Source organism: Sorex fumeus, unplaced genomic scaffold, assembly GCF_029834395.1.
Source record: "Sorex fumeus unplaced genomic scaffold, SorFum_2.1 ptg000093l, whole genome shotgun sequence".
In the NCBI taxonomy this organism is placed as follows: domain Eukaryota; kingdom Metazoa; phylum Chordata; class Mammalia; order Eulipotyphla; family Soricidae; genus Sorex; species Sorex fumeus.
Window position 1 is genome coordinate 6750358 of NW_026606150.1, and position 22467 is coordinate 6772824.

A 22467-nucleotide genomic window follows, 5' to 3' on the forward strand; every position below is an offset into this window, starting at 1 on the left:
GCTTGGTTGACTATTCCTCGCGCCTGTCCAGTGCCCCGAGATGGCTTTCGTGACATTTCTGCTTCAGGATGAGTGACTTGCCAGGACCCGTGGTACGTTGATGGAGGGGCCTCTGGGCAGGCGGCCCCGACAGGACGCCTGGAAGTGGACACCTTTACCCCCCGGGACTCTGCTGGACTCACCCATCACCAGTCTCCCATGTTACGGAGAAAATCTGTCCCTTGTTGGTTTCATTGTTACTTTGGAACTAATTTTGAATGATGCCTAGTTTGATCAGTCTCCTGAAGAGACTTTTTCATTTTTGAGACTAAAACCCGCTTTGTTGAGATCCTCTGTACATACTTGAAACATCCTCCCCTTTGTGGGGTTGTCTTTCGTGCTGCTGCGTCTTCTCAGGTAGTTGGGAAGCCCCTTGGCTTTGCAGGAGACTCGCCTGTCTGACCTCTCTTTTGTCTTTGAATCCCTGAGTGGGTCCTGCCTGGCACACTGGGGCCTAGAGGCCTCAGTTAGGTGCCTCAGGCCCCTGGAATGTGTGTCTGCTCCGTGGTCGGGCCCGAGTGTGCGCTTTTGTGTCACGGAAGCCTGAGTGTGCGCTGACGTACCACAGCAGACAGCAGCCCTTTCTGTCTTGCAGGACATGTTCTTCAAGTACACGTGGAATAACTTCTTACACACACAAGTGGAGATCTGTGTCGCTCTGATCCTCGCAAGCCCCTTCGAAAACACGGAAACCGGCACAATTACCGATCAGGATTCCGCCGGTGACAATGTATTACTGAAACACGTAAGCATGTGTGGGGCCGTTGTTGGCGCTCTCGTTGGCGAGGGCCTGCTCCCGTGGGCGCGGGCCTCAGTATCGATCCCATCATGTTCTTGTTGCCCTTCCTTGAACCAGGGAATCTGCGAGTCCACCCTGTGCAGATAGCTATTAGGTGAACTTCTCTGGAGAAAAAATGTGTTTCTTCGGTTAATGTGAAATTCAGAAATCTCGGGGAGATGGAAGGAGTCCCGGCATCTGTTTGAGACGGTGCTCAGTGGTCTCGGGTGGAACCCCCTCGGCCCTGCTCGGCCCAGGGACCCCAGGTGGCCGGGCACAAGCAGCAGGGCACCGAGGCCCAGAGCAAGGCCCTGTTGGGTACTGCAGGAGGCGTTTGAGCTGTTACTGGGCGCCAGCCATCAGACTGGTGTCGAGTTTGTGCCAGCCCGCACCGTGCGCCCCTCTCGGAGGCCCTCAGTCCGCCCGGGGGCCTGTTCTCACAGTGCCTACCCCGGCAGGCCAGCGCAGGGACGTGGCCTGGCACAAACTGGCGAGTCGCTTGCACTCGCCCACAGCACTTGGGATTCCCCGGCAGGAATCTGGCAGGCCAGAGCGATTTTACAGTGTCGTCACAGTGACGGTCGTACCACTGCCGTGTTGCTCGCACGCCCAGGGCCTCGTCCCCTCGGTGTCGCCGCAGTCTGGTGGGCCTCCAGTGCTGGCCCTGGCTGCGATCCCTCAGCATACGTGGGCTCTGCGGTGGGCGTCGTTCCGTGGGTGATCATCCTGGGCGCTCGGCCACCCCCACCGCTGCTTCAGTCGAGTCAAGGTGGCTCTGGTTCACTTCACTCTGACGCGTGCATCGACATTAACCGAGTGTTCTTTCTTCATTCAGCTTTTTCAAAAATGTCAGTTGATAGAACGTATACTTGAAGCCTGGGAAATGAACGAGAAGAAGCAGTAAGTCGTTTTTGGGGAAGGGAGCGATTGGGGCACCCCTGCAGGCACCCGGGTTCAGAGCTGGTTTTCTGGTACTGCGCCAGGAGCTGTGTCCACCCCGCCCCAGCCTCAGGGGCGCCAGGGTCCTCTTTGACCGACTTTCCGTTTCTGTGTCCGAAATCGTGCGTCCCGGGTGGGCATCACCATCGGGGCCTCTCGCCTGGTGGCTCAGCCGTTGTCCTGGGCCCCACTCAGAAACCTGGCTGCAGGGAGCGGGAGGGTGGGGTGGCCTCCTCACGTAGGGTCACTTGCCGCGTGGTCGCCGCGTGTGACCCGGCTTGGCCCCGGAGCTGCGGAGCTTCCTGTCTCTGGAGCAGGAGGCCGTTCCGTGAGCTTCTTGGACTGGTTCTTAAGTCACGTACTCACGAGTGGGCCTCAGACTAGAATCTCCCTGCTTTGGGGTGCATCTCTCGAAGTTGCACAGATGTGTCGGCGTGGGCACCGACCAGTGGGGCTGGCGCCTCCCCTCAGCAGCCGCCGCTCCGAGGAGTGCCTCAGACCTCCCAGGCCCCGGGAGGGGTCAGAGCTCAGGCGGATTTTGTGAGGTTCGGGTTTTCTTAGTTGCTTTGGAAGCCCGGCTGAGACTCCGGCCCGGGAAGTGAGTGTTCTCCGCGTGGTCAGAGCCCCCCACGCCCTCCCGTCTCCCTCGCTGCCGCTGGCCATTGCTGCACCCTCCCAGGGCACGTCTTTCACGTGAGGCCGGGGCGAGCCTTCCCAGGGCCCCACACCAGGTGGCCAGCTTGCCGTGGCCCTGCCCCCGAAGGCCGCGAGGGTGCGGATCTGCTTCCCGACAGTCCTATGTTCTGTGAGTTTCTGTGGCCCTTGAAAATTTCTCCCTTGGAGCCAGAGTGTCTTGTTGTTCAGCCCGGCCTTGGGCTCATGGCTGGGAGAGTGGACACTGCACGGAGTGTGGTGGGAACGTGGGCCCGTCACAGACGCCTCACGCGGGAGGCAGCGGCCCCCAGACAGCCCGTGGGAGGAAGGCCCGCGCGGGGCCTCCCTGCACTGCCCAGAAGTCAGTGGCGGGTCTCCAGAGCCCCTTCACGGAGAGCTGTTGAGGAAGGTCTCAGAAATCGCGGTGTCGGCGAACACCAGCCGTGGTGTTCCTGGCGCCACTTGAGAGCAGCCGCTGGTGGTCTTCCTGGAGTTGCCCTTGTCCTCGGGGTGCGGCTGTGCGGAACAGCCGAGTCTCCCGCCCGTCCTCCCCCTTTTCCTCTGCGACGCCTTGGTTTCCTGGGTGCTTCTGCCGAGCTCCCCTCACCGAGTGTGCGCCGGGGTCTCACTGTTCTCTCCTTCATAGGGCCGAGGGGGGCCGGCGGCACGGCTACATGGGGCACCTGACGAGGATAGCGAACTGCATCGTGCACAGCACCGACAAGGGCCCCAACAGTGCGCTGGTGCAGCAGCTCATCAAAGGTGAGGGGGAGCCTGCTCAGTGGCAGCTGAGTGGGTGGCCTGGGTCCTCTGGAGGGGCTCGGGCAGGAGCGGTGCGGCGCTCACTCTAGGGTGGCTCTGGGCCCAGCGCGCAACCCAGTGGCTACTGTGCACAGGACTCAGTGAAAAGTGTTGCCCGCCGTCCTTTTCTCTCTTTTTGCTTTTTGGGTCACACCCGGTGATGCTCAGGGATTACTCCTGGCTTTGCACTCAAGAATTACTCCAGGCAGTGCTCAGGGGACCATCTGGGATGCCGGGAATCGAACCCGGGTCAACCGCCTGCATAGAAAACACCCTCCCCGCTGTGCTGTCACTCCAGCCCACTGCCCATCCTTTCACAGGAGGGTTTTGAGGTTCACGAGGTGTGAACACGATGGCGTACGTGCAGACGACATACAGTACAGACGCCTCTGATGCACGTCTGGGACCTGTGTCAGGGATGAGCATCACTTCCGTTGAATTTAGTTTAAAGAAAGCCCCCAGGGCGGGCCAGCAACACATGCTGGGAGAAAACGCAGCTCAGATAGAGTAGAGAAGGGAACAGAACACCAGGTAAAGGGTGTTTGGAGGACTCGCTCGGGATGCGAGACGTGTGCTGAAAGTAGACTGTAGACCGAACACTGTGGTCTCTCAATACTTCTATTGCAAACCACAACACCCTAAAGGAAAGAGAGCAAAAGGGAATGCCCTGCCACAGGGGTGGGGTGGGGGGAATGGGAGGGCATGAAGGTTTGTAAGTCTACAACTGTACCTCATGGTGTCTCACTAATTAAAAAAAAAACTTTCACTGGGAAAAAAAAAGCAAGCTCCCAGGGACTGAGCTTCAGCCGCAGGGTGTTGCCAGACAGACGCCGGGACGGTTCTGCTTGAGTGGGACCCAGCCAGGCCACAGTTAGAAATGGCCATGCGGGGCCCGCGCGCGTTTCATGCAGAGCTACCTTAGTGCAGCTTCAGCTCCTCGGAGAAGTGTCCGTCTTCCAGATTCCCCTGGAAGGTCGACTCCCATGTTGCATGCCCTCCCTGGGTTGGCCCGGACCCGTGAGCCAGTTGGGGTGCAATCTGGCAGTTTGGCAGCGCACACTGTGTCAGTGGCACCAGCTGCATTTCTCGCCCGGACAGACACGTGCACGCGGTGCCCTCTGCGCCCTTCTCGGGGGCGTGGGGGTTCGCTGCCCGGGTTAGGTGTCTGTGAACAGGTTTCACATGACGCCTTTGGTGCTGGGGACTCCAGGCATCAGTTGTGGATGATCCGGGGGATGAGTGGGCGGTTGCTGTCCTTGGACCCCATCAACCCCTCCTGAGAGCTGAACGGCAGCTGGCAGCCACTGGGTGTGGGTCACTGCGCCGTGTCCTTCGCTGGCTGGTGACGCCCGTCCTCTTCTCTCTGCAGAGCTCCCGGACGACGTCAGGGAGCGGTGGGAGACGTTCTGCGCGAGCTCCCTGGGGGAGACCAACAAGAGGAACACGGTGGATCTAGTAGGTTCCACGGGCTGCACCCACGCGGGGCTCGCGGCCCCGGGTTCTTCCTGCAGAGAGGACGTGGGCAGTGGGCAGCTGCCTGGTGCTGCCTGGCTGGGAGCAAGGCAGCAGGCAGCCCTGGGGTCTCCCCTGCCCCGAGCCGGCCACCTCCACAGAGCGCCATCAGGGGCCATACGTGCTCCCCGGCAGGCCCGGCCATGTTCCTGGCAGTTGTCTGATGGTGCTGACTGGGGCTCATCCTCAGTAGATTGCTTTTGGGGTCTGCGGAGGCATGCTGTGGACAGCTTGGAAATCTTCTGTAGATTGGCACCTTTTTTTTTTTTTTTAATTTCTTTTGGGGGGCGGGGGGGCGCCTACCTGGCAATGCTCTGGGGTTCCTCCTGGCTCTGCACTCAGGAATTACCTCTGGCGATGCTCAGGGAACCCTATGGGATGCTGGGGATCGAACCTGGGTAGGCTGCGTGCAAGGCAAACGCCCTCCCCACTGGACTGTCGCTCCAGCTCCAGATTGGCACTTTTTAGCCAGGGACTATGGCATTGGTAATATATTCTTAAATCAGATTGGTTTTGGAACGGACTCTTTTGAGCACTGACCAAAGGTAAGTGTCACTTTGGCTTTTCAAGGTGAGGAGAAGCGTTTCTTTCTCAGAGCTCCTGCCCTGGTTCCGGGTCTGAGGCCTTGGCTTAGACTGCGTGGTGGGAGGTGTGTGTGTTCTCGGGCCTGACCCCGGGACCCTCAGCCTCGGGCATCAAGTCTCCTCAGGGGAGTCAGGCGGTAGGAAACGGGCTCTTCATCTTCCTACCAGAGTGTTTCGGGGGCTGTCGAGCTGGGCTACGCACACGTCCCAGCTCTGCGTGTGTCCCTGAGGGGCTCCGGCTCGGGACAGACACCGCAGCCTGCCGGGCCGGGCCGGGGAGCGCCCTTCCGTTCCCTAAGTACGTCACACGGCAGCCGCTGGTGTGAGAGGAGGTGGCGGCACCTCAGAGGCTCCCTCAGAAACCCAGAGTCCGCCGGCCTGAGGGAGTGCGGCCTAGTCGGTCCCCAGCCACCCGGCCCCGTAGGGATCATCTAAGAAAATACTTTGTCTGGAGAGGTGTTATTTATCTCGGGACTCTTTTTTTTTAAGCGAAGTGATCACTGTGTTCTTACGTAGTCACTTGTTCTGTGAATATCGGGGTGACTGCCGCCTAGACTCCGAGGTCCTGCACTGGGCAGGGTCTGCTCTCAGAGAAGGTGACCAAGATGTGGAGGGATGGGGCCGGTGTAGTGTCAAGGCTGCGGGCCAGGGGCACCGGGCAGGCTTCTGGTGAGCCGAGCCTTAGGTCTGGGGCTGGAAAGGGGCCCGACTCGAGCTCTTGGATTGAGACGGGTTCCGGGGAACAGGAGTTGGGGACAGGCAGGAGAGCACCGAGCTTCTTACACCAGAGTGTTCTCGGTGTCTGCTTTCAAAGACGTTTCATCCAGACTTACCTCTGGTGATTGTTCTGTAACGCATGTCTTATATCTTTGCTGGGACTGTGTAAAACTTCTCTGGTTTTGGCTTAGCCGACGGAGGTGCCATGGATCCAGGGGTGGGGGGTGCCGGGGAGAAGCCTGGGGGCACATCAGTTTACAGGGAGCCCGAGAGAAGCAGAGGAGGAAGGGCACGTGTGCAAAGCCGGTTGTCGAGCTGGAATCAGCACGTCACATCCCAGCGGGCCTGGTGTGGCCACCCTGATGTGTGTGTGGCAGGGTCATTGGTAATTCCTTCCTGGTTGGAGGGGAAAAAATGACTGAATGCTCTGGAGAGAAGTCAAGGAGAACATGAGAAAGGGGTTAGGTTGCCCGGCACATACTAGTTGCTCAGCTAAGGCGAGCTTCCTTCTTGGTGCGTGAGCTGGCAAGAGCCCCTTTCGTTGGAGGAAGCCCAGGTGACTGAGGACGTGCTGGAAGCTCTGCCCTTAGACCCCAGCCGTTCTGGGAACAGCAGCTCGATGGCGCGCACTGCCCTGTGGAGCCTGCCGCAGCTGCTGTGGCCAGGGTGTCTCCCTCTTCCTCGGGCCGGGCCTTTCTGGGGCTCCCACCTCCATCTCTGTCCCTCAGGAGGCGAGTTGGGAATGGAGGGTCACTCACCCGGGCAGGTGGTGGGAAGTGAGGTGGATTTGATTCCAGCCAAGGCTTGCCGGAGCGCCCCAGTCAGGCCACGCACAGCCCTGTGTGGCCTCACGCCAGGCGGAACCGGGGAGGGGCGGGTCCCCCCTCCCGGCCGCGTGGCGCTTAGGAATTGTGCTAATCGTCCTTGTTCCTTCTCAGCCTTTCGCTCGGGGGGAGGGGGAGGTTGGGGCGTGGGGGGAGGGGGTCCTCCACCGAGTGCAGAGGCAGCCACGGGGGCACTGGGGGACGAGCAGCCCACCAGGACGGTGGGTGCTGGGATGGTTGGCGCTTGCTCTCGTTTTTGCTGTTGATGAGAGAAAAGCTGAATGATCTTTGCCCAAAAATGCCGGTGCAAATGTCCTAATTTTCTGTTAAATAGTTTTCTACGTTTTTGTGCATTAGGTCACAGCCTGCCACATTCATTCATCCAGTGATGATGAGATTGACTTTAAGGAAACGGGTTTCTCGCAGGATTCCTCTCTGCAGCAAGTGAGTCACGCCTGGCGCTCTGCCTTCTGTTTCCTATCCGATGCTCGGTCGGCCGCCCTGTGCGCCCGTGCCGACCCACGGCGCACCCAGCGACGGCCGTGCCCCGGGCGGCAGGGACGGGCCGTGTGAGGGAGAGTGTTCCGTAACATGACGGTGAGGACTCGGGCACGGTTGCTGGAGAGTCAGTGAAAGGACCCCTGAGATGTATTCCAGATAGAACTTGCAAGTAGGCGGGGTAGCCCGGGTCTCTGCAGGGCCGAGCGATAGTGCAGTGGAGGGCGTTGGCCTTGCACGTGGCCAGCGCACATGGAGCCGAGCCGGCCTGGAGTGACTGAGTGTGGCCCGGAAGTAAGGAAGCTTCTGTAGCGGGGATCCCAGGCAGTAATAATTGGACCGTGCAGGGGGAGCTGAGGAGTCCAGTCCCTAGTGGCCGGGGCAGCCGGTGCTCCCTGTGTTGAGCAGTGGGAGTCTGCAGGGTAGCCGGCGGTTGGCCTCACGTGCCCAGCCCGGGGCGGGGGGGCCGGTCTTTAAAGAGGAACAGGACCCTCGGTTTCCTTGTTCCTTTTGGCGGTGCCCGGGATCGAACCCAGGGCTCCCCCGTGCAAGTCAGCCTCTCGCCCCGCCCCGCTGACACGTGTCCGGCCTCAGGGAGGAGAGGCGAGCTTGCCATTACCCAGACCGGGCGTCTCGCGGGCAGCCACAGTGACCACTGAGGGAGGGTTGGTGGCGGGCGTCCGTCCCAGCCCACCCTCCGGTCCTGAGCTCATCGCCGTCATCCACTCCTGTCACCTCTGTGGGAGGGAAAGCCGGGGAGCCAACGGAAGCAGGTTGATCGATTTGCTCTTGGCAGAGTGACAGTCTCTGAGCCAGGCCCTCTGGACAGTCCCCAGCTGTCACCCTTCCCGGCTGCGCCCCATCGGGCAGTCTCTGCCTGTGGTGTCAGGGTAAGAGCTGACCCCCTGGGCCGCGGCCGTTTCCAGAGCGTTCCACTCCCACACCTTAGGGCTTCCCTCTGGACCCCAGTGCTACTGCCCATCAGGTCTCAGGCCACTACCCCCACTAGGGTTGCTGGGCTCTAGGGGCCAGCGCCTGTGAAGGACTCCCAACATCTTCCCTGGGCAGTGTCGGCCTGGATCACCCCTGCTTGGGAGCACTGTATGATGCTCTGTCCGTTCCAAGCTCTGGCCACCGCTGCCTCCTGACCAAGGGCTAGGCCCAGCCTCCCAGCCTTGGGAAGCAGGGAATATCCTCCAACGGGCATTGGCTTGGAACTTGGGAATCCCAAACTTCAGAACCGTACGTTGGTCTTCATTAAGCCCGAATATTCCTTTCTGTGTGTGAACATTGAGGCCCTCGTTCACGTTGGAGTTAGTGTGGGGTCAGTCCCAAGTAGAGACCCCTGAGACCAATGCCACCGCTGGTGTCCCAGGCTGAGTGGTGGGGAAGGAGTTCTGGCCCGGCCAGAGCGGCCGTCCGGAGGTGGTCGGCATTCCTTCCTGCTTCAGAATAGTTTTTAATACCCATACAGCCATGTTGGATGCTTAAGAGTCCAGCGCACGTCACGCAGCTTCAGAGATGACAGTGACAGGGTCCCGCGGCATTTTCATGGCTCCTCGAGTCAGTCGGGCTTGAGCCTGAGTTCTTGGCTCGTGAGTCTCCCTCCCGGCCCGGCAGACTTCAGACTAACGACGGCTGTTCAGTCACCAGGTCGCTTTGGGTTCCCGTCAGTGCTGTGTCTCCCGGGAGAAAGCACGTGACGTGTGTCCGTGGGGGTGCCGTGTCTGTTCACCACGTCCCGGGGCTTCAGCTGTGCCCACGAGGCCCTTCACGTTAGCACTGTAAGGACATGTCCTTGCGCCCCCCCGAGACTCAGTGCGATGTCTTGGGGTGCCCGTGGGGGGCTGCCGGGTCTGCTCCAAGGCAGAGCTTCGCTCCTGTCCAAAACTCAGCCCGGCCTTGGGGAGTAGCCGCTGCCCTGCGGTCCGCCGCAGGCCGCTGGGATCCACAGGTGCTCGGGAATGGGTGCAGCTGCTTGCAGGCCTAAGGGAAAGGTGCTTCCCAAAGCCAGCTGGGCCCGCAGTTTCGGTTATCCGTGCTGTGATTCCCTGCCCCAGGTTGAGCGGCCCGGATTCAGGGTGCCTGTCGGCAGTGTGGGCTGGGCGGGGACCGGGGGGCTCCTTCTGACATGGGGCTGTCGCTCCGGTGGCAGCGTTGAAGGTGCAGGATGGGAGCCAGGCCCGGTGCCCCCGCTCTCTGGGCCGGCCGAGCCCCTCATGGGGTGCACGCCCCCCCCCCCCCCCCCCCCGAGAAGCTCCTTGAGGAACCCGGGCTCTCCAGAAGGGCCTCCCTGCGGCCGAGAGAGCCGCGTGGAGGCATGGGCCGGGCGGGCCAGGCTTACAGTTCCCCGCTGTGCGGGGGGCAGTCGGGTCGGAGTTGGGGGCTGCGTGGGAGGAGGTTGGTCCGCACCAGTTGGCTATCAGAAGGTTGGTTGTGTGCGGAGGTGACGCGGCACTGTCCTTGCAGGCCGCCAGGCCGCTCGGCCACCTCGTAAATTCCCCTCAGGCCCCTCTCTGACGAGACCTCCGGGAACGGGCACAAGACTCGGCCAGCGGTTCCGTGCATTAGCACGATTAATTGGGGACCGAATTTGCACGTTTCCTTTTCTCGGTGAACTGTGCCCGAAGTGGATGTTTCTGTTTAGAAACAAACACACCAACTCGTGAAGCCCTATGGCAAGGTGGTTTCTGGATCACAAGTGGGCAGATGGTGTGTGGCGTGTCACTAGAATCATTATGTCACTGTCGCTGGTCCTGGGGTTGCCAGGCCTTTTCTGATTATCAGATGCAACAAATGACGTCCAATTTTATTGACCAGTTCGGCTTCAACGATGAGAAGTTCGCAGATCAAGATGACATTGGCAAGTGAGTATCGTCTCTGCTTCCCTCGCACTCCGCCAGCCCCTCTCAGGGAGTGACGTGTGGGGGACCCGAGCTGCCCGGGTTCCAGGCCCTGCCCTCCGCGCTGCCTGTGGCTTCAGTAGCAGTTAGTGTCCCTCCCCAGAGAGGCCAGTGCCTCGGGCCCGACCTGTTTCGCCCGGGTTCGTTTTGATGGGCTGAAACTCCGTCCGGAAGCTGAGGTGTCACTCTGCCCCCAGCGTTAGCTCGGTGGTGCCCACGGGGCCTCCTGCCGGCGGGGCAGCTCCACCCTGTGTGTATTCTCTTCTCTAGGTCCCTCACCACAACTAGAGTTGGGTTTTTGCAGGCGCCAGGCAGGCAGACCACTCACTCTGCAGTCGGGGTAAGAGGGACGCACACGGGCGGTTGGCGCTGGCCCCAGTGAGTGCACAGAGGCCCAGAGGCGCGAGGGCGCCAGGCCGCTGCCCCTCGCTGTCCGCCCTCAGCAGCCTCCCCCGGCCAGCCGGCGCCGGAGCTGGCCCCCTCCGAAGACGGCGGGCGAGCCCTGACTTGCCCTGCCCTCCTTCCGGGATGAGCCTGAGTTTTGTGTAGGAATTGGCCCTGCCGGGGAAGAGTTCAGTATCTGGCAGCTTCCGTGTACTTTTTAGTGCTTTTACTGGCTTCTCTGCAAACGCCCTTTTTGGGGGGCCACAGACTTAGTGCAGTGGGGAGGGCGTTTGCCTTGCACGCAGCTGTCCTGGTTCAGTCCTCAGCTCCCTGAATGGTCCCCCCGAGCACTGTCAGGTGTGGCCCCCGAACAGGGAGGGCGGGGGGCTGGGGGGCTCGTTTCTGGCTTGCGGAATTAGGGCCCAGGGAGGCCGGGTCACGTGTGGGCGGCAGCCGCGCTCCCGGAGGCTCTGCCCGGGCACGGAGCTCTGTCTCTCACTGGAGACCTTGGTGCGGGTCTCCGGAACTTTGGAGGTGGCCTGAGCCCTGTTTGGGTCTGGCTGACCGCCCCCTGCTTCTCTTTGGTTTCCAGTGTTTCTTTTGATCGCGTTTCAGACATCAACTTCACTCTCAACACAAACGAAAGCGTAAGTGTCGCGTGCCCATGAGCGGCAGGGCGCTGGGGACCGGGCCCCAGCAGAGGTGCTGCCGGGCAGGGCAGGTGTACAGCCCTGGGTCGAGTTGTGACACTAGGGGTGTGGCCCGACACCCTGGCCAGTTCTGGGGGTTGGTGCCGGGGCCCTGGCCGCAGTTTGGCCTGGGGCCTCTTGGCTGCCCTGGACCAGGCGGGGGTGGAGCTGTCCCTATTCTAGGGGCAGAAGCAGGCTTTGGATACTGGCGTTGGGTGTTGGTGTCAGTCATCAGCCGCTTTTATATCTCCAGAATGTGTCTGTTTTCACGGCAACGTTGGAGTTTTGAAAGGCGGGTGTTTCTCTTCCCCGCTCCCGTAGGGGAACATCGCCCTGTTCGAAGCCTGCTGCAAGGAGCGGATACAGCAGTTTGATGACGGCGGCTCTGATGAGGAGGACATCTGGGAGGAGAAGCACATCGCCTTCACGCCCGAGTCCCAGCGACGGTCCAGGTGACAGTTAGGAACAGCCTGGAAGGGAGTAGGGCCAGCCGGGGGTCACGTCGGACAGCCTGGAAGGAGGGACGCAGGCGCACAGGGGGTTGCCGGGAGCCGGGCCCCGAGTCGGCCGGCCACAGGAGCGAGGGAGAGCTTCGCCAGGGTGCTCGTGGGCCGAGCCAGCTTCGCTTTTCCTTCTCTTCGCTACTCTCCCGGCACCACAGCCCGTGAAAACCCGGGCTGAGCAGAAGCCCAGGGGCTTGGGGCAGACATCCCCCCAGCACGCGGCCCCGAGCAGCTCCTGGGCCGAGCCGTACCGTAGCTGCCCTGCACGCGACCATCTGCAGGCCGCCCCGGGCCCGGCCCACGAGGGCGTCGCTCAGAGGCCGTCTAGAGTAGGAATATCGTGGTGGGAGTCTTGGGAGTGAAGAGACGCTCAGCCGCGTAGACTTCCTTCCCCGAGGGACTTCCCACAGGTCTGGGACTTGGGGAGCAGAACCAACTGGACGGGAGTCCCCCGGCCAGCAGCCTCTGTGACGCTCCTGAGTGGCCGCCCAGCCTTGGGGATGGGGGGCAGTGGGGACCTGTCTCCAAGAGGCCCAGTCAGCCTGCGTGACCCTCGGGGGCCACTGCCTGCTGCCGTGTACCCGCCGTGGCAGTGTGTCTGTCAGTGCCCTGCCACAGGGACAGCGGCGTCCCCTCCCCTCCTGCTCTCAGACCACGAAATAACTCGTGAGCTCGGGGTGGTGGCGACCTGGGGCTCGACGACCCATGCTCAGGACCCGGCCTGGCGTGGCTGCATGCAGCAGGTGCCCCCTGGACACTTGCCGTCCTCTGAGTCGTGCGTGTGGGGGGGGAGGGGGGTGTCACTGTTCTCTTGCTCTCTTGCTCTTGAGTGTCATTTTGATTGGACAGACTGTAGTTTGTATTTTCCTCTTCAGTAGACCTTTGAGTTTCCCGTGCCAACACAGGACTTCAGAATTGGGAGGATGCAGCTAAAACTGCTTAAAAGATTATCTTAGTGCCAACTGTCTTCATTAATGAAAAAAGTTTCATGTCTGTGACATCACTTTCTTCCTTCCTTCCTTCCTTCCTTCTTTTTTTGGCGGGGGTACGGTGTCACACTCATCAGTACTCAGGGGTTACTCCTGGCTCTGCACTCAGGAATCACTCCTGGTGGTGCTCGGGGGACCCTATGGGATGCCAGGAATTGAACCCGGGTTGGCCACGTGCAAGACAATCACCCTCCCTCTGTACCATCACTCTGGCCCCCTGTGACCTCAAAAAAGGAAACGGGAATAAAGAAATAACAGACACGCGCGCAGAGGCAGGTCAGAGAGAAGCCGGTGGCCTCGCCCAAGGCCAGCCTGGGCCCTGAGCATCGCTGGGCGTGAAACAAACAAGGAGACAAGAACAGAAATGAATGATTCATAAAACTGATCAAAAAGGACTGTAAACAGGAGTTGTTTTTCAAGGTGAATGAACTCAGCGAGGTGGCTGGGAGGGGCGGCCTCACGGGGCCCCGGTCTGGCCGCTCAGGGCCTCCTCGGAGACAGACTCACTCTCCGGTCCGCGGAACTGCATCTCCCCGCACAGGAGGCCGCGCTGCTCAGTGCTCAGCTCCCACACAGACTGCAGGCCCACGCGGGTCTCAGTGAGCCCTGCTAAACCTCCCTGCGGTTCACCGAAAGCTCCTGATCACTGCAGAGGAGCGGGAGAGCGCCCCAGGGAGGCGGTACCGGGCCAGAGCAATAGGACAGCAGCGCTGCGGGCCCTGCATGCGGTGACCTGGGTTTGGTCCTCAGCACCCGCCCCCGGGCCCTCTCAGAGCCGCCAGGAGTGAGCCCCGAGCATCGCCAGGTGCGGCCCCCAAACCAGAATACATACATATCAGACCTGCTCCATTTCTAGAACTCTCCTACCTATACAGGCACAAACTCCTGTGAGCATATTAGCAAGTAACGCAGCAAGAACAGATCCCGAGCAGCTGGTTTCAGCATCCCGCTCTTGGCTGGGCTTGAACATCCGTGGGCTTGTGTCCTGATGCAGTGACTGCCCCCGATAGGGTTTCTCCGCGAACCTCACTCACCCCTCTGAATACCCCCTGTGGGCACCACGCTCCCTGGCAGGACAGGGAGATGCCCTCCAAGTCAAGAGAACACACACGGGGCTCGAGGGATCGGACAGGGGTGGGGACTGCCTTCACGCAGCCGCCCGGGGCCGGTCCCCTAGCCACCAGGAGAGTCGGGACTGGGCCCTGAGCGCCGCCAGGTGTGAACCCAGAAGACAGCAAATAAATGAGAAGGCGCCTCGGTGCAGAGGGAAGTGGCAAAGTCATGTCTGTAGCCCGGCTGTCAGTGTGAGAATTGGTTGGACTCTCCGAGAAGAGTGTCGCGTAGGTTTGGAGAAGGCTGCCCAGGGTCACACGGGTCTTCTGCATACCGCCGCCAGCAGCTGGAGTCTAGGTGACAGGCAGCGATGGGAATCGAGATGTGCCCTAGAGGCTCCACCGCCCCCGCGCTCGGGGGAACGTGGCAGGTGAACGTCCTCTCTGACCGTTGTCTGTTGGAAGAAGACTATTTCTGGGCACTCCTTCCAGATTGATCTCTCGGCCTAAGAGCATCCCAGACAAAAGCGTCTCAGGCTCTTGTAGCTTTTGACAAATTGAGCCATAGACTCGTGACAATGCAGAGGGCTTGGCCTAAGTGATCGGCTCTCTCAGGGAGCGGAAGCAAAAGGCGGATGGACACTGCCCGTCAGGGTACGGGCGTGAGCGGGGCAGAGCTGTGGGTGTGGGAGAGACTTGCTTGGCAGGTAGACTTACGGCCAGATGCTAATGATTTTCAGTAGAGGTAGAAGGACTCAGAGGAGAAAGGGCAGTGTTACATTTTAAACAAATGTTGCAACGTTCGGGACCTACCTTTAAAAACCGTCAGTTCAAGCTTATACTTGTTTTAACCTGAAGTTCTTAGAACTCAGTGTCAATCATAAACATGCAGTTCACACTAAAGTGTTGTGATAAGAGATTAGGCAGAGGTTTCCGAGATACGATACCAAGAGCACCACAAACTAACAACTTCATCAAAATTAAAATCTCTGTAGTAGTCGCGCTTGAGAGGAGCGCCATCTGCCGGCCCCTGGTATGGAAATGGAGGGCGCCACGCGTCAGCCAAGGACAAACAAGTAGCCCCTTCCTGGGACTGTTCCCAGCTCTGATTGGGGGGAGCCCCGAGGTGCCCAGTATCGACCCCGGGTCCTCTGCTGCAAGGCCTGTGCCCGCTGCCCACTCGGGCCCGAGAGCCTGTTCCGACGGCTGAAAAGTCGGAGCAGACCCCAGTGGGGATGGGGCAGGGGGAGTCGGGAACCGCAGGCACACCCCAGAGGGGGGCCTGTCCCCGTTTATCCCTGCTGACGGCGCCCGCGCTTCCCTCAGCTCCGGGAGCACGGACAGCGAGGAGAGCACGGACTCGGAGGAGGAGGACGGGGCCAAGCCCGACCTGTTCGAACCCAGCAGCGCCAGCACGGAGGATAAGATGGAAGTCGACGTGAACGAGCGTGAGTGTCTGTCGCCACCAGCCCCCGAGCCGGGCCTGATGTTTCCAGGCTCTCCCGGCCCCTCCTTCCCGCCAGGGTACAGCCTTAGAAACGGAATTGCAGGGGGGCTGGTGTCACCCAACAGTCCTGTCCACTCAGAAAAGCCCTCTCCCAGGCGCGCTGCAGGATGGTCCCCGGTGCCCGAGCCAGGAGTCACGCTGAGCAGCCCGGCTGCCGCCTCGGAGCTCCCGTTCCGGAACTGCTCTCCAAAGGGATCTCTTTCTCTTCTTTTTTCAGCTCCCAACTGGTCCGCCAACTTTGACGTCCCCATGGAGACGACACACGGTGCTCCCTTGGACTCCGTGGGGTCTGACGTCTGGAGCACGGAGGAGCCTGTGCCCACCAAGGAGACGGGCTGGGCTTCATTCTCGGAGTTCACGTCCTCCCTGAGGTGAGGTGCAGCGCCCGCCTGACCCGGGCTCGGGTTCCCGTGGCAGGCACCACCCAACGGTGACCAGGGGGGCCCTGGACGTCAGCTGGCTGACGGGGAAACGCGTCCCGGGAAGCCGGCAAACTGGCCGCTGGCAGCCAGAGCCCTGGGCCCTCCTGAAACATCCCGCTGCTCTCTGTCCCTGTGCCCAGGCCCCCTCGCTGTCCTCTGGCCTGGGCAGATTCTTGGGGCAGTCCTGGCTCCCAGTAAGGAAGCAGCTTTGTGGAAATAGGATGGCCCCGGGCCATGGGTAGGACGGGCATGTGCCCAGGCACATATGCGGCCCCCAGGACTGTAACATTGTGGGTTCCACGGCACTGTGGGACCCTGAAGCATTGCACCTCAGGCTCTGGCATTGTTGGACCCTGTCCCGCTTGGCTGAGACTGGTGGGGCCCGGGGTTGGATGGGGACCAGGAGCACTCTGAGTCCCGAGAGGCCTCGGGAATCTGCCTCGTGGCCCCCTTCCCGCTGCTCCAGGGACCCCCTCTGCCTGCACTAACGCCTGCACCTTCTCTCCTCAAAGCACGAAAGATTCTTTACGGAGTAATTCTCCCGTGGAAATGGAGACCAGCACAGAGCCCGTGGGCCCCCTGACGCCCGGCAACCCTGCGCTGGCGGCCCAGCCGGAAGGTGGGTCAGCGCGCCCCTGTGCAGCCGTTCCGTCATTCAGACGAGGCAGTTTGTTTTCTGGGCCTGAAAATTGTCCACGTAGCGTGATTCCGAAGCCTCATTCTTCCTCAGGAGTGAGCGGAATCTGAGGTGGTACGGCGAGTGAGAGTGGTCTGAGGTCGTGCAGGGAACGTGATCCGAGGTGGTCAGGGAGTGTGATCTGAGGTGTTACAGTGTGACCTCAGTGAAGGGGTGCAGTGTGCTCTGAGGCGGCAGAGGGAGTGTGATCTGGGGTCATGCAGTGAGCGTGTGCCCTGGTGAGCGAGAGGGGCGCTGGGCTGGTGAGAGCTTGCTCTGCCCTGTACTGTGGACGGGAAAGTCCCGAGGAGGCTGGGGGTGAGACCTGCCGCTTCCCGTCAGGGCTCAGCCCGGCAGCTCGGGGGGAGGGTCCTCTCCGAGCAGGAGACGCGCCGGGCGGCGGCCCCTGCCCACGTTTGGTGCCTGTGACTTTGACGCTTGTGTGTCGCAGCTGCAGGCAGCGTGGCCATGGAAGCCAGCTCCGACGGGGAGGAGGATGCGGAGAGTACAGACAAGGTAACTGAGACAGTGATGAATGGCGGCGTGAAGGAAACTCTCAGCCTCACTGTCGATGCCAGGACAGAAACTGCCGTCTTCAAAAGGTAACGGCGGCTGCCCCGCTGCGCGGAGGATGGGGGAGAGACCTGGAGTCTTAGCACCTTTAGCTGTTCGGACGGGGTTCGGACGGTAGCCTAATAAACGCACGGAGAGTTTGCGTCCGGAGTGCTGGCGCCTGCGTTTGTGTGCTCGGAACCTGAGAAATGCGGCGTTCCCATTTGCAGTAGACAAGAACTCTGCCGCCATCTGCAGGGCCAGGAGCCGACGGATGGGTTTGTTGCGCGTGGCGGGACCTCGGCCTGCTTCCCGATGGGGAGGTCAGAGGCAACCTCATGGCGGGGGAGAGGCAGCAGGCGACCGCCGACAGGCCTGGTGTCTGGGGGGACTGTCCCTGCAGGCAGGGTGGAACGTGGCCTGCTTCATCGTCGGAGCGAGCAGAGCGTTTGATAAGTGGAAGCTTCTTGCGCGGGGCTGGGCTCGGGCCTCGGTCCGGCCTGTGGTCCCCAGCGCCACCACGACCCCTGTCCCCGGGGAAGTCGGGAGTACAGGACAGATACATCCAAGCTCTGGGGACATTGGCATCTCCTGAACATCTGTAGCCACCTGTCCTCCGAGTAGGAGTGCCTGAGAAACTCACTTCGGGGCCAGAGACGGTGCCAGGGCCTCGCCCGCCGCTGACTCCTGGCCCCTTCAGAAGTTCGAGCTAGGCAGAGAGCCAGGAGTACGCCCCAGCTCTGCTGGGTGTAGCCCCCGAACAAACGGAAGCCCTTCCTAGACAGTCAGCTCGCGCTAAGGTCCCTGCGTCCCCTCCGTGCTCCGTGGGGGGGCTTCGGTCGAAATCAGAAATCAACCGAAGGGGAAAGAGTTGAACATTTGAGAGCTGGAGAGTGTAGCTGCATGCGGCCGGCCCGTGTTCGATCCCTGGGGACACACGTGGTCCCTGAGCCAGGGGCGAGCCCTGAATACGACCGGGTGTGACCCAAAAACCAAGAGGAAAAGGAAAGGTTTGGAAACTAGTCATTAAAGTAATAGACACAGGAGCCGGTTCGGAAGCACCAGCCATGCGGGGATGTCCGGGGCGGGGTGCGAGGCCAGGTGGGGGCGCCACAGAGGCCCATGAGAGGAGGCCCCCTGGGCGCCGAACCGAGTAACGGCCACAGCGACAAGGTGTGGAGTGATCCGTGCTTGGAAGTGGGGATACGTCTTGGTCATCAGTGAAGTACACGGTCAAGTGGATTTCTCATCAGACCAGAGGGGGACTCCGTGAGAACCGGGGTGGGGGGGTGGCGCCCATGCTCTACAGAGGAGACCAGAGGGGCCGTTGTGCGTGCTCTTGAGTGGGGGCCGCACAGCGGAGCTCGGGGAGTGGCCCGGGCTGCCACGTGAGGTGCCACAGCGGCCGTGCGCTGCTCTCCAGAGGGGCCAATTAAAGGGGCAGTCAGGGGGCTGGAGCAATAGCACAGCGGGTAGGGCGTTTGCCTTGCACTCAGCCAACCCGGGTTCGATTCCCAGCATCCCATATGGTCCCCTGAGCACCGCCAGGGGTAATTCCTGAGTGCAGGGCCAGGAGTAACCCCTGTGCATCGCCAGGTGTGACCTAAAAAGCAAAATAAATAAAAGGGCAGTCAGAACCGGTGCTGATTCCCCACAGGGGACAGACACACCCTTGCTCCCAGTACGGCCGCGGGGCAGAAGCTCCCACCTTGCCGGGCTCCAGAGAACATCCTCAGAATTTGGCGGTAGAGGATTTTCAGCAGAAGGCCCAACCGTAAACACAGACTGGCTAATTTGACTTTCGTCTCCTGTATTGTAAAGATCTCTGAGAGAGAGTGAAAGGCAGCCGGTAGCCAGCTCGGGAAGACAGAGCAGCTGGGAGCGGCAAGGGGACCCGCCAGGGCCCGAGTTTGGTCCAGGCCACCTCGACTCCCGCCTGGGTCCCAGCTCGGCTGGGGAGGCAGGAATCTAGCGGAGAATCGGAAGAGCAGCGGGGCGCTCGCGAGGCCCCCACAGCCCATCACCCCGCCGGGGCCTCTGAGACTCAGACAGGGACTGCGGCTCTCCCGGGAGGAGAGGTGGGGACATGGAAAAGAGGGTCAGTGAGGCTTGCAGGTCCCTGTCCTCCTTGGGGACAGCCGGCGAGGATCGCAGAGCTGCAGACCCCCGCAGAAGGCGTGCGGTGTCCGGGCTCGCCTCGCTGGACAGGCCAGCCTGGGCTCCGTCAGATGGGTCGGGGACAGCAGGAACCGACTGGCGTCACGCCCGGCTGGGGCGCAGCCGCCGTGTCTACCTGGGGGCTCCTGCCAGGGACCAGCAGGGCTAGAAGGTGACTCTGGTGCCTCCGCTGTTGGGCGCGGCCCTGGAGGCCGAGTGACCCTGGGAACGGCTCCGAGCCGGCCCAGGGAGCCCCAGAAGGCAGCGCGCAGTCGCCCGGTCAGGGCATGGGGGCCAGGAGAGGGGACCGGGGACCCGTCACTGAGCCGCCGGGGTGGGGAGGCGCAGCAGGGCCGGGCGTGTCCGTGATACGGGCGGGCGAAGGGCCGTGTGGCCCGCGCTTGGCCCGGCGCTTCCGACGCGCCGGCCGCCGTGGTGGGTCGTCCGGGCCGCGGCCGCCGTGACTAAAGACTCCTTCCTTCAAACAGGTCCGTGCCGCCAGCGAGTCTGCGGCCTTGCTTGGCGCGGCGGCGGCTAGTGTCCCCAGCCCCTCATTTCTAGGAGGTTCTGAAACTCTTGTACGTTTCTTTTTCTGTTTTGCACACTGGGCTTCAGAGTGTTGAGATCCTACCGGTATGTACGTCCACGCGCCATCCTCCACCACACGGCCGCACCCCGCGCCCTCTGCGTCCCCGTGCGTGCGGGCGCGCCCCTGCCCGAGCATGTTCCGCCCCGGGCCCGGCCCCAGGCGTCATGACTTCAGCGCCATCTGCATGCGCCCCTGCCCCCGCCGCCGCCCGCCTCTCACGCCGCTGTCCTCTCTCCGCAGCGAGGACGGGAAACTGTCTACCTCTCAAGATGCTGCTTGCACAGACGTGGAGGGAAGCCCCGCCACGCCCGAGGCCAAGTCCGCGGCCCCCCGGCCCCCCGGCAGTACCGAGCAGAGGTAACCCCCGCCCCCGCCCCGGAGCCAAAGCCGGGTGGTGTGTGCAGAGCCAGTGACAGCCCCGGCACTCTGGTGTCCAGCAGATGGACGCTGGCCGGGGCTGCGGCCCCCCCTCGAGTGCTCCCGAGCTCTGCCTGGAGAGCTCCTGGTCTGGGCCTCCTGGTCTCTGCGGCCGTCAGCACGTGGCCTTGGGGCAGGAGGACAGCTGCCCTGAAGCCCGTGGCCGGGTCCGAGTGCCCAGTTCACTGTGAGTTTTGTTCCTGGCAGGCTGAGGGTCCGTGTGATGGGTCTAGGGGTGCAGCCCCGCTGCCTCCTTCAGCCTGGAAACACGACAAGGGAAGCTCGCCCTCCACACCCAGGAACTAGGGGTGGGGGCACAGCAGGCACCCCGGCCCGGCGCTCCTGGAGCAGCAGGAGTGGGCCCAGGGCGACGGGGTCCCGGGCAAACGTGGGATGGTGCCCAGGAGGGCTGCAGGGCCAAGGTCACTCACGTGTGAGCAAGCGTGTCCCGCCCCGGGTGTGCTGAGCCCCGCATGCTGCCCAGACCCTCACGCCCTGGCCTCGGCTCTCCTTGCCGAGGGCACTGCCCCGGCCTGGAAGTGCCCCGAGCAGTGGGAGCCCATAGGAGGCAGCCACGCAGGCGGCAGGAGCATAGGGCGGAGGCTCGGTCGGCGCGTCCCGGGATGATCTCCGCAGCCCTCGTGGGGCTTCAGCCTCGGTTTCCCCGCAGGCCCGAGCAGCCCAGCCTGCCCGGCGACTCGTCCGTGAACGGCCCCGTATGACGCGCGTGCCCGCCGCTGCTCGCCGAGGACGCAGATCGCCACCGTTCAGGGCTCTGGGGGCTTGGCCGCCGCCGCACTCCCTCTGCAAGGATCAGGACCAGCAACTTTCTCTCCTGGAGTCTCGGACATTGTACAGAGAGCAGACGTGTACAGACACTGCACCTTGACAAACGCCAAGAGTCTCTGCGTATGTGGACACTGTTTGTTCTGGAGATGGGCAGCCTGTGGAAAGAGACCTCGCCCCGGGCCCCGAGAGCCGCCTCGGGCTCGTCCCGGAAACGCGCGCACAGAGCGATTGGATCTGGACCCGACAGATATTAGTCTGACCAAAGTATTAGGCAGTTCCGTCCATTTCTCTCACCATGTACAAAATTCGGAATTCATTTTTCTCCCAGGCTGGCAAGGAGTTGTAGGATTCAAGGCCCCAAGTGTTACTTTGGTTGTTCTGACTTACAAAAGTGATTTTGAATAAGGAATATTTGGTGTTCTTTTTATAACCAGTTTTTGATTGGTAACTGTTTTCTGTATCGTTTAAAACGGATCAAAAACGTAAGTCTATTGGTAGAGATTGAGTATTTATTGCTACAGCTTAGCTGATAAATTGATGTTCCTGTAAAGCCATATGTTCTGTCCAGTCTCGTTTGCCGGACACGGCGATTCCCGCAGGCGAGACCCGGGCCCCGAGCGGCCCCAGCTTGTGGTTTGGGTTTTCCTTCTGTTCCGTGTTTCGTTTCGTTCCGGTAGTTCATCTGCCTTCTAGCCCCTTCACCAAAACCCGGCGTCACCAGCCAGCGTTTCAGAGCGGCCGCGCGTCTGAGTCGGGAACGCTCGTGCCGGTGGGACGGGAGGGCCGGGCTGCCTCAGGCCGGAAACCAGGTCCCCGCTCGCGCCCGCCGTCACTGGACCCGCGAGATCCCTCTCGCAAACGCGAAGCCAGTGTATTTTTTAGAACTGGTTTGTGTATATATATATAGTGATTATGGATACTAATTCAATGTAATTTATAATTTTCTATGTCGATATAAAATACATCCCAGCCTTCTCCAGCAGCTGAAGCAATACATCGTCGATTGCCCTGTCGTCCGGTGAAAGGGTTAAATGACCTCACCTCTTGCACTTTTAGATGCAAATCAGTTTTTCATTTCTGTAATAGAAAATCATTCACGTATTTTTACAGCATTTGTTTTTCCTGACCAGTATTTAAAACCAAAAGGATATTCTGAAGAACGGCCAACGATTTTTTTAGAAATAGCATCCCAAGCAGCGTGCCTACACATTACATTGCATATGGAAATAAAGAAAAGCAAATGTCTGAGGCCTTATTATTTACTTTCCATTGGAAATGGTGTCAGCGGCGTGGAGAGGTTTGCCACGGCCGACCTAGCACTGACGGACAGCGGGGACAGGTCGGGCCCCGGCCCCGTTCCGGTGCCCATCCCGGCCCCGGCCCCGGCCCCCTGGCTCATCTCGGTGCTGCTGGCCGCCGCTCTGGCTCCCGGGGGTGCCCCTGGGGTCAGCTCCTCGTCCTGGAGGCCTCAGGGGCTGGGGTGGGTGGGCGG

At 61.3% G+C, this 22467-nt stretch overlaps 1 protein-coding gene across 3 annotated transcripts in view; it reads left to right on the top strand.

The window, feature by feature from the left end:
* The window catches only part of PPP6R3 (protein phosphatase 6 regulatory subunit 3), a 78296-nt gene extending 56076 nt beyond the window's left edge, over positions 1-22220 (top strand). The window contains exons 11-24 of one of the 3 annotated variants that reach the window (XM_056131995.1): positions 635-784; positions 1653-1717; positions 3057-3172; positions 4581-4666; positions 7206-7292; positions 10116-10213; positions 11226-11280; positions 11644-11774; positions 15193-15314; positions 15591-15744; positions 16308-16414; positions 16923-17073; positions 20010-20126; positions 20857-22220. In XM_056131995.1, coding sequence (XP_055987970.1) covers positions 635-784; positions 1653-1717; positions 3057-3172; positions 4581-4666; positions 7206-7292; positions 10116-10213; positions 11226-11280; positions 11644-11774; positions 15193-15314; positions 15591-15744; positions 16308-16414; positions 16923-17073; positions 20010-20126; positions 20857-20908 — 1491 coding nt within the window. In that variant the 3' untranslated portion in view covers positions 20909-22220. The remainder of the gene's footprint in view (positions 1-634; positions 785-1652; positions 1718-3056; positions 3173-4580; positions 4667-7205; positions 7293-10115; positions 10214-11225; positions 11281-11643; positions 11775-15192; positions 15315-15590; positions 15745-16307; positions 16415-16922; positions 17074-20009; positions 20127-20856) is intronic. The other 2 variants (XM_056131996.1, XM_056131997.1) reach the window with 2 other exon arrangements.
* Positions 22221-22467: the final 247 nt, after the last annotated feature.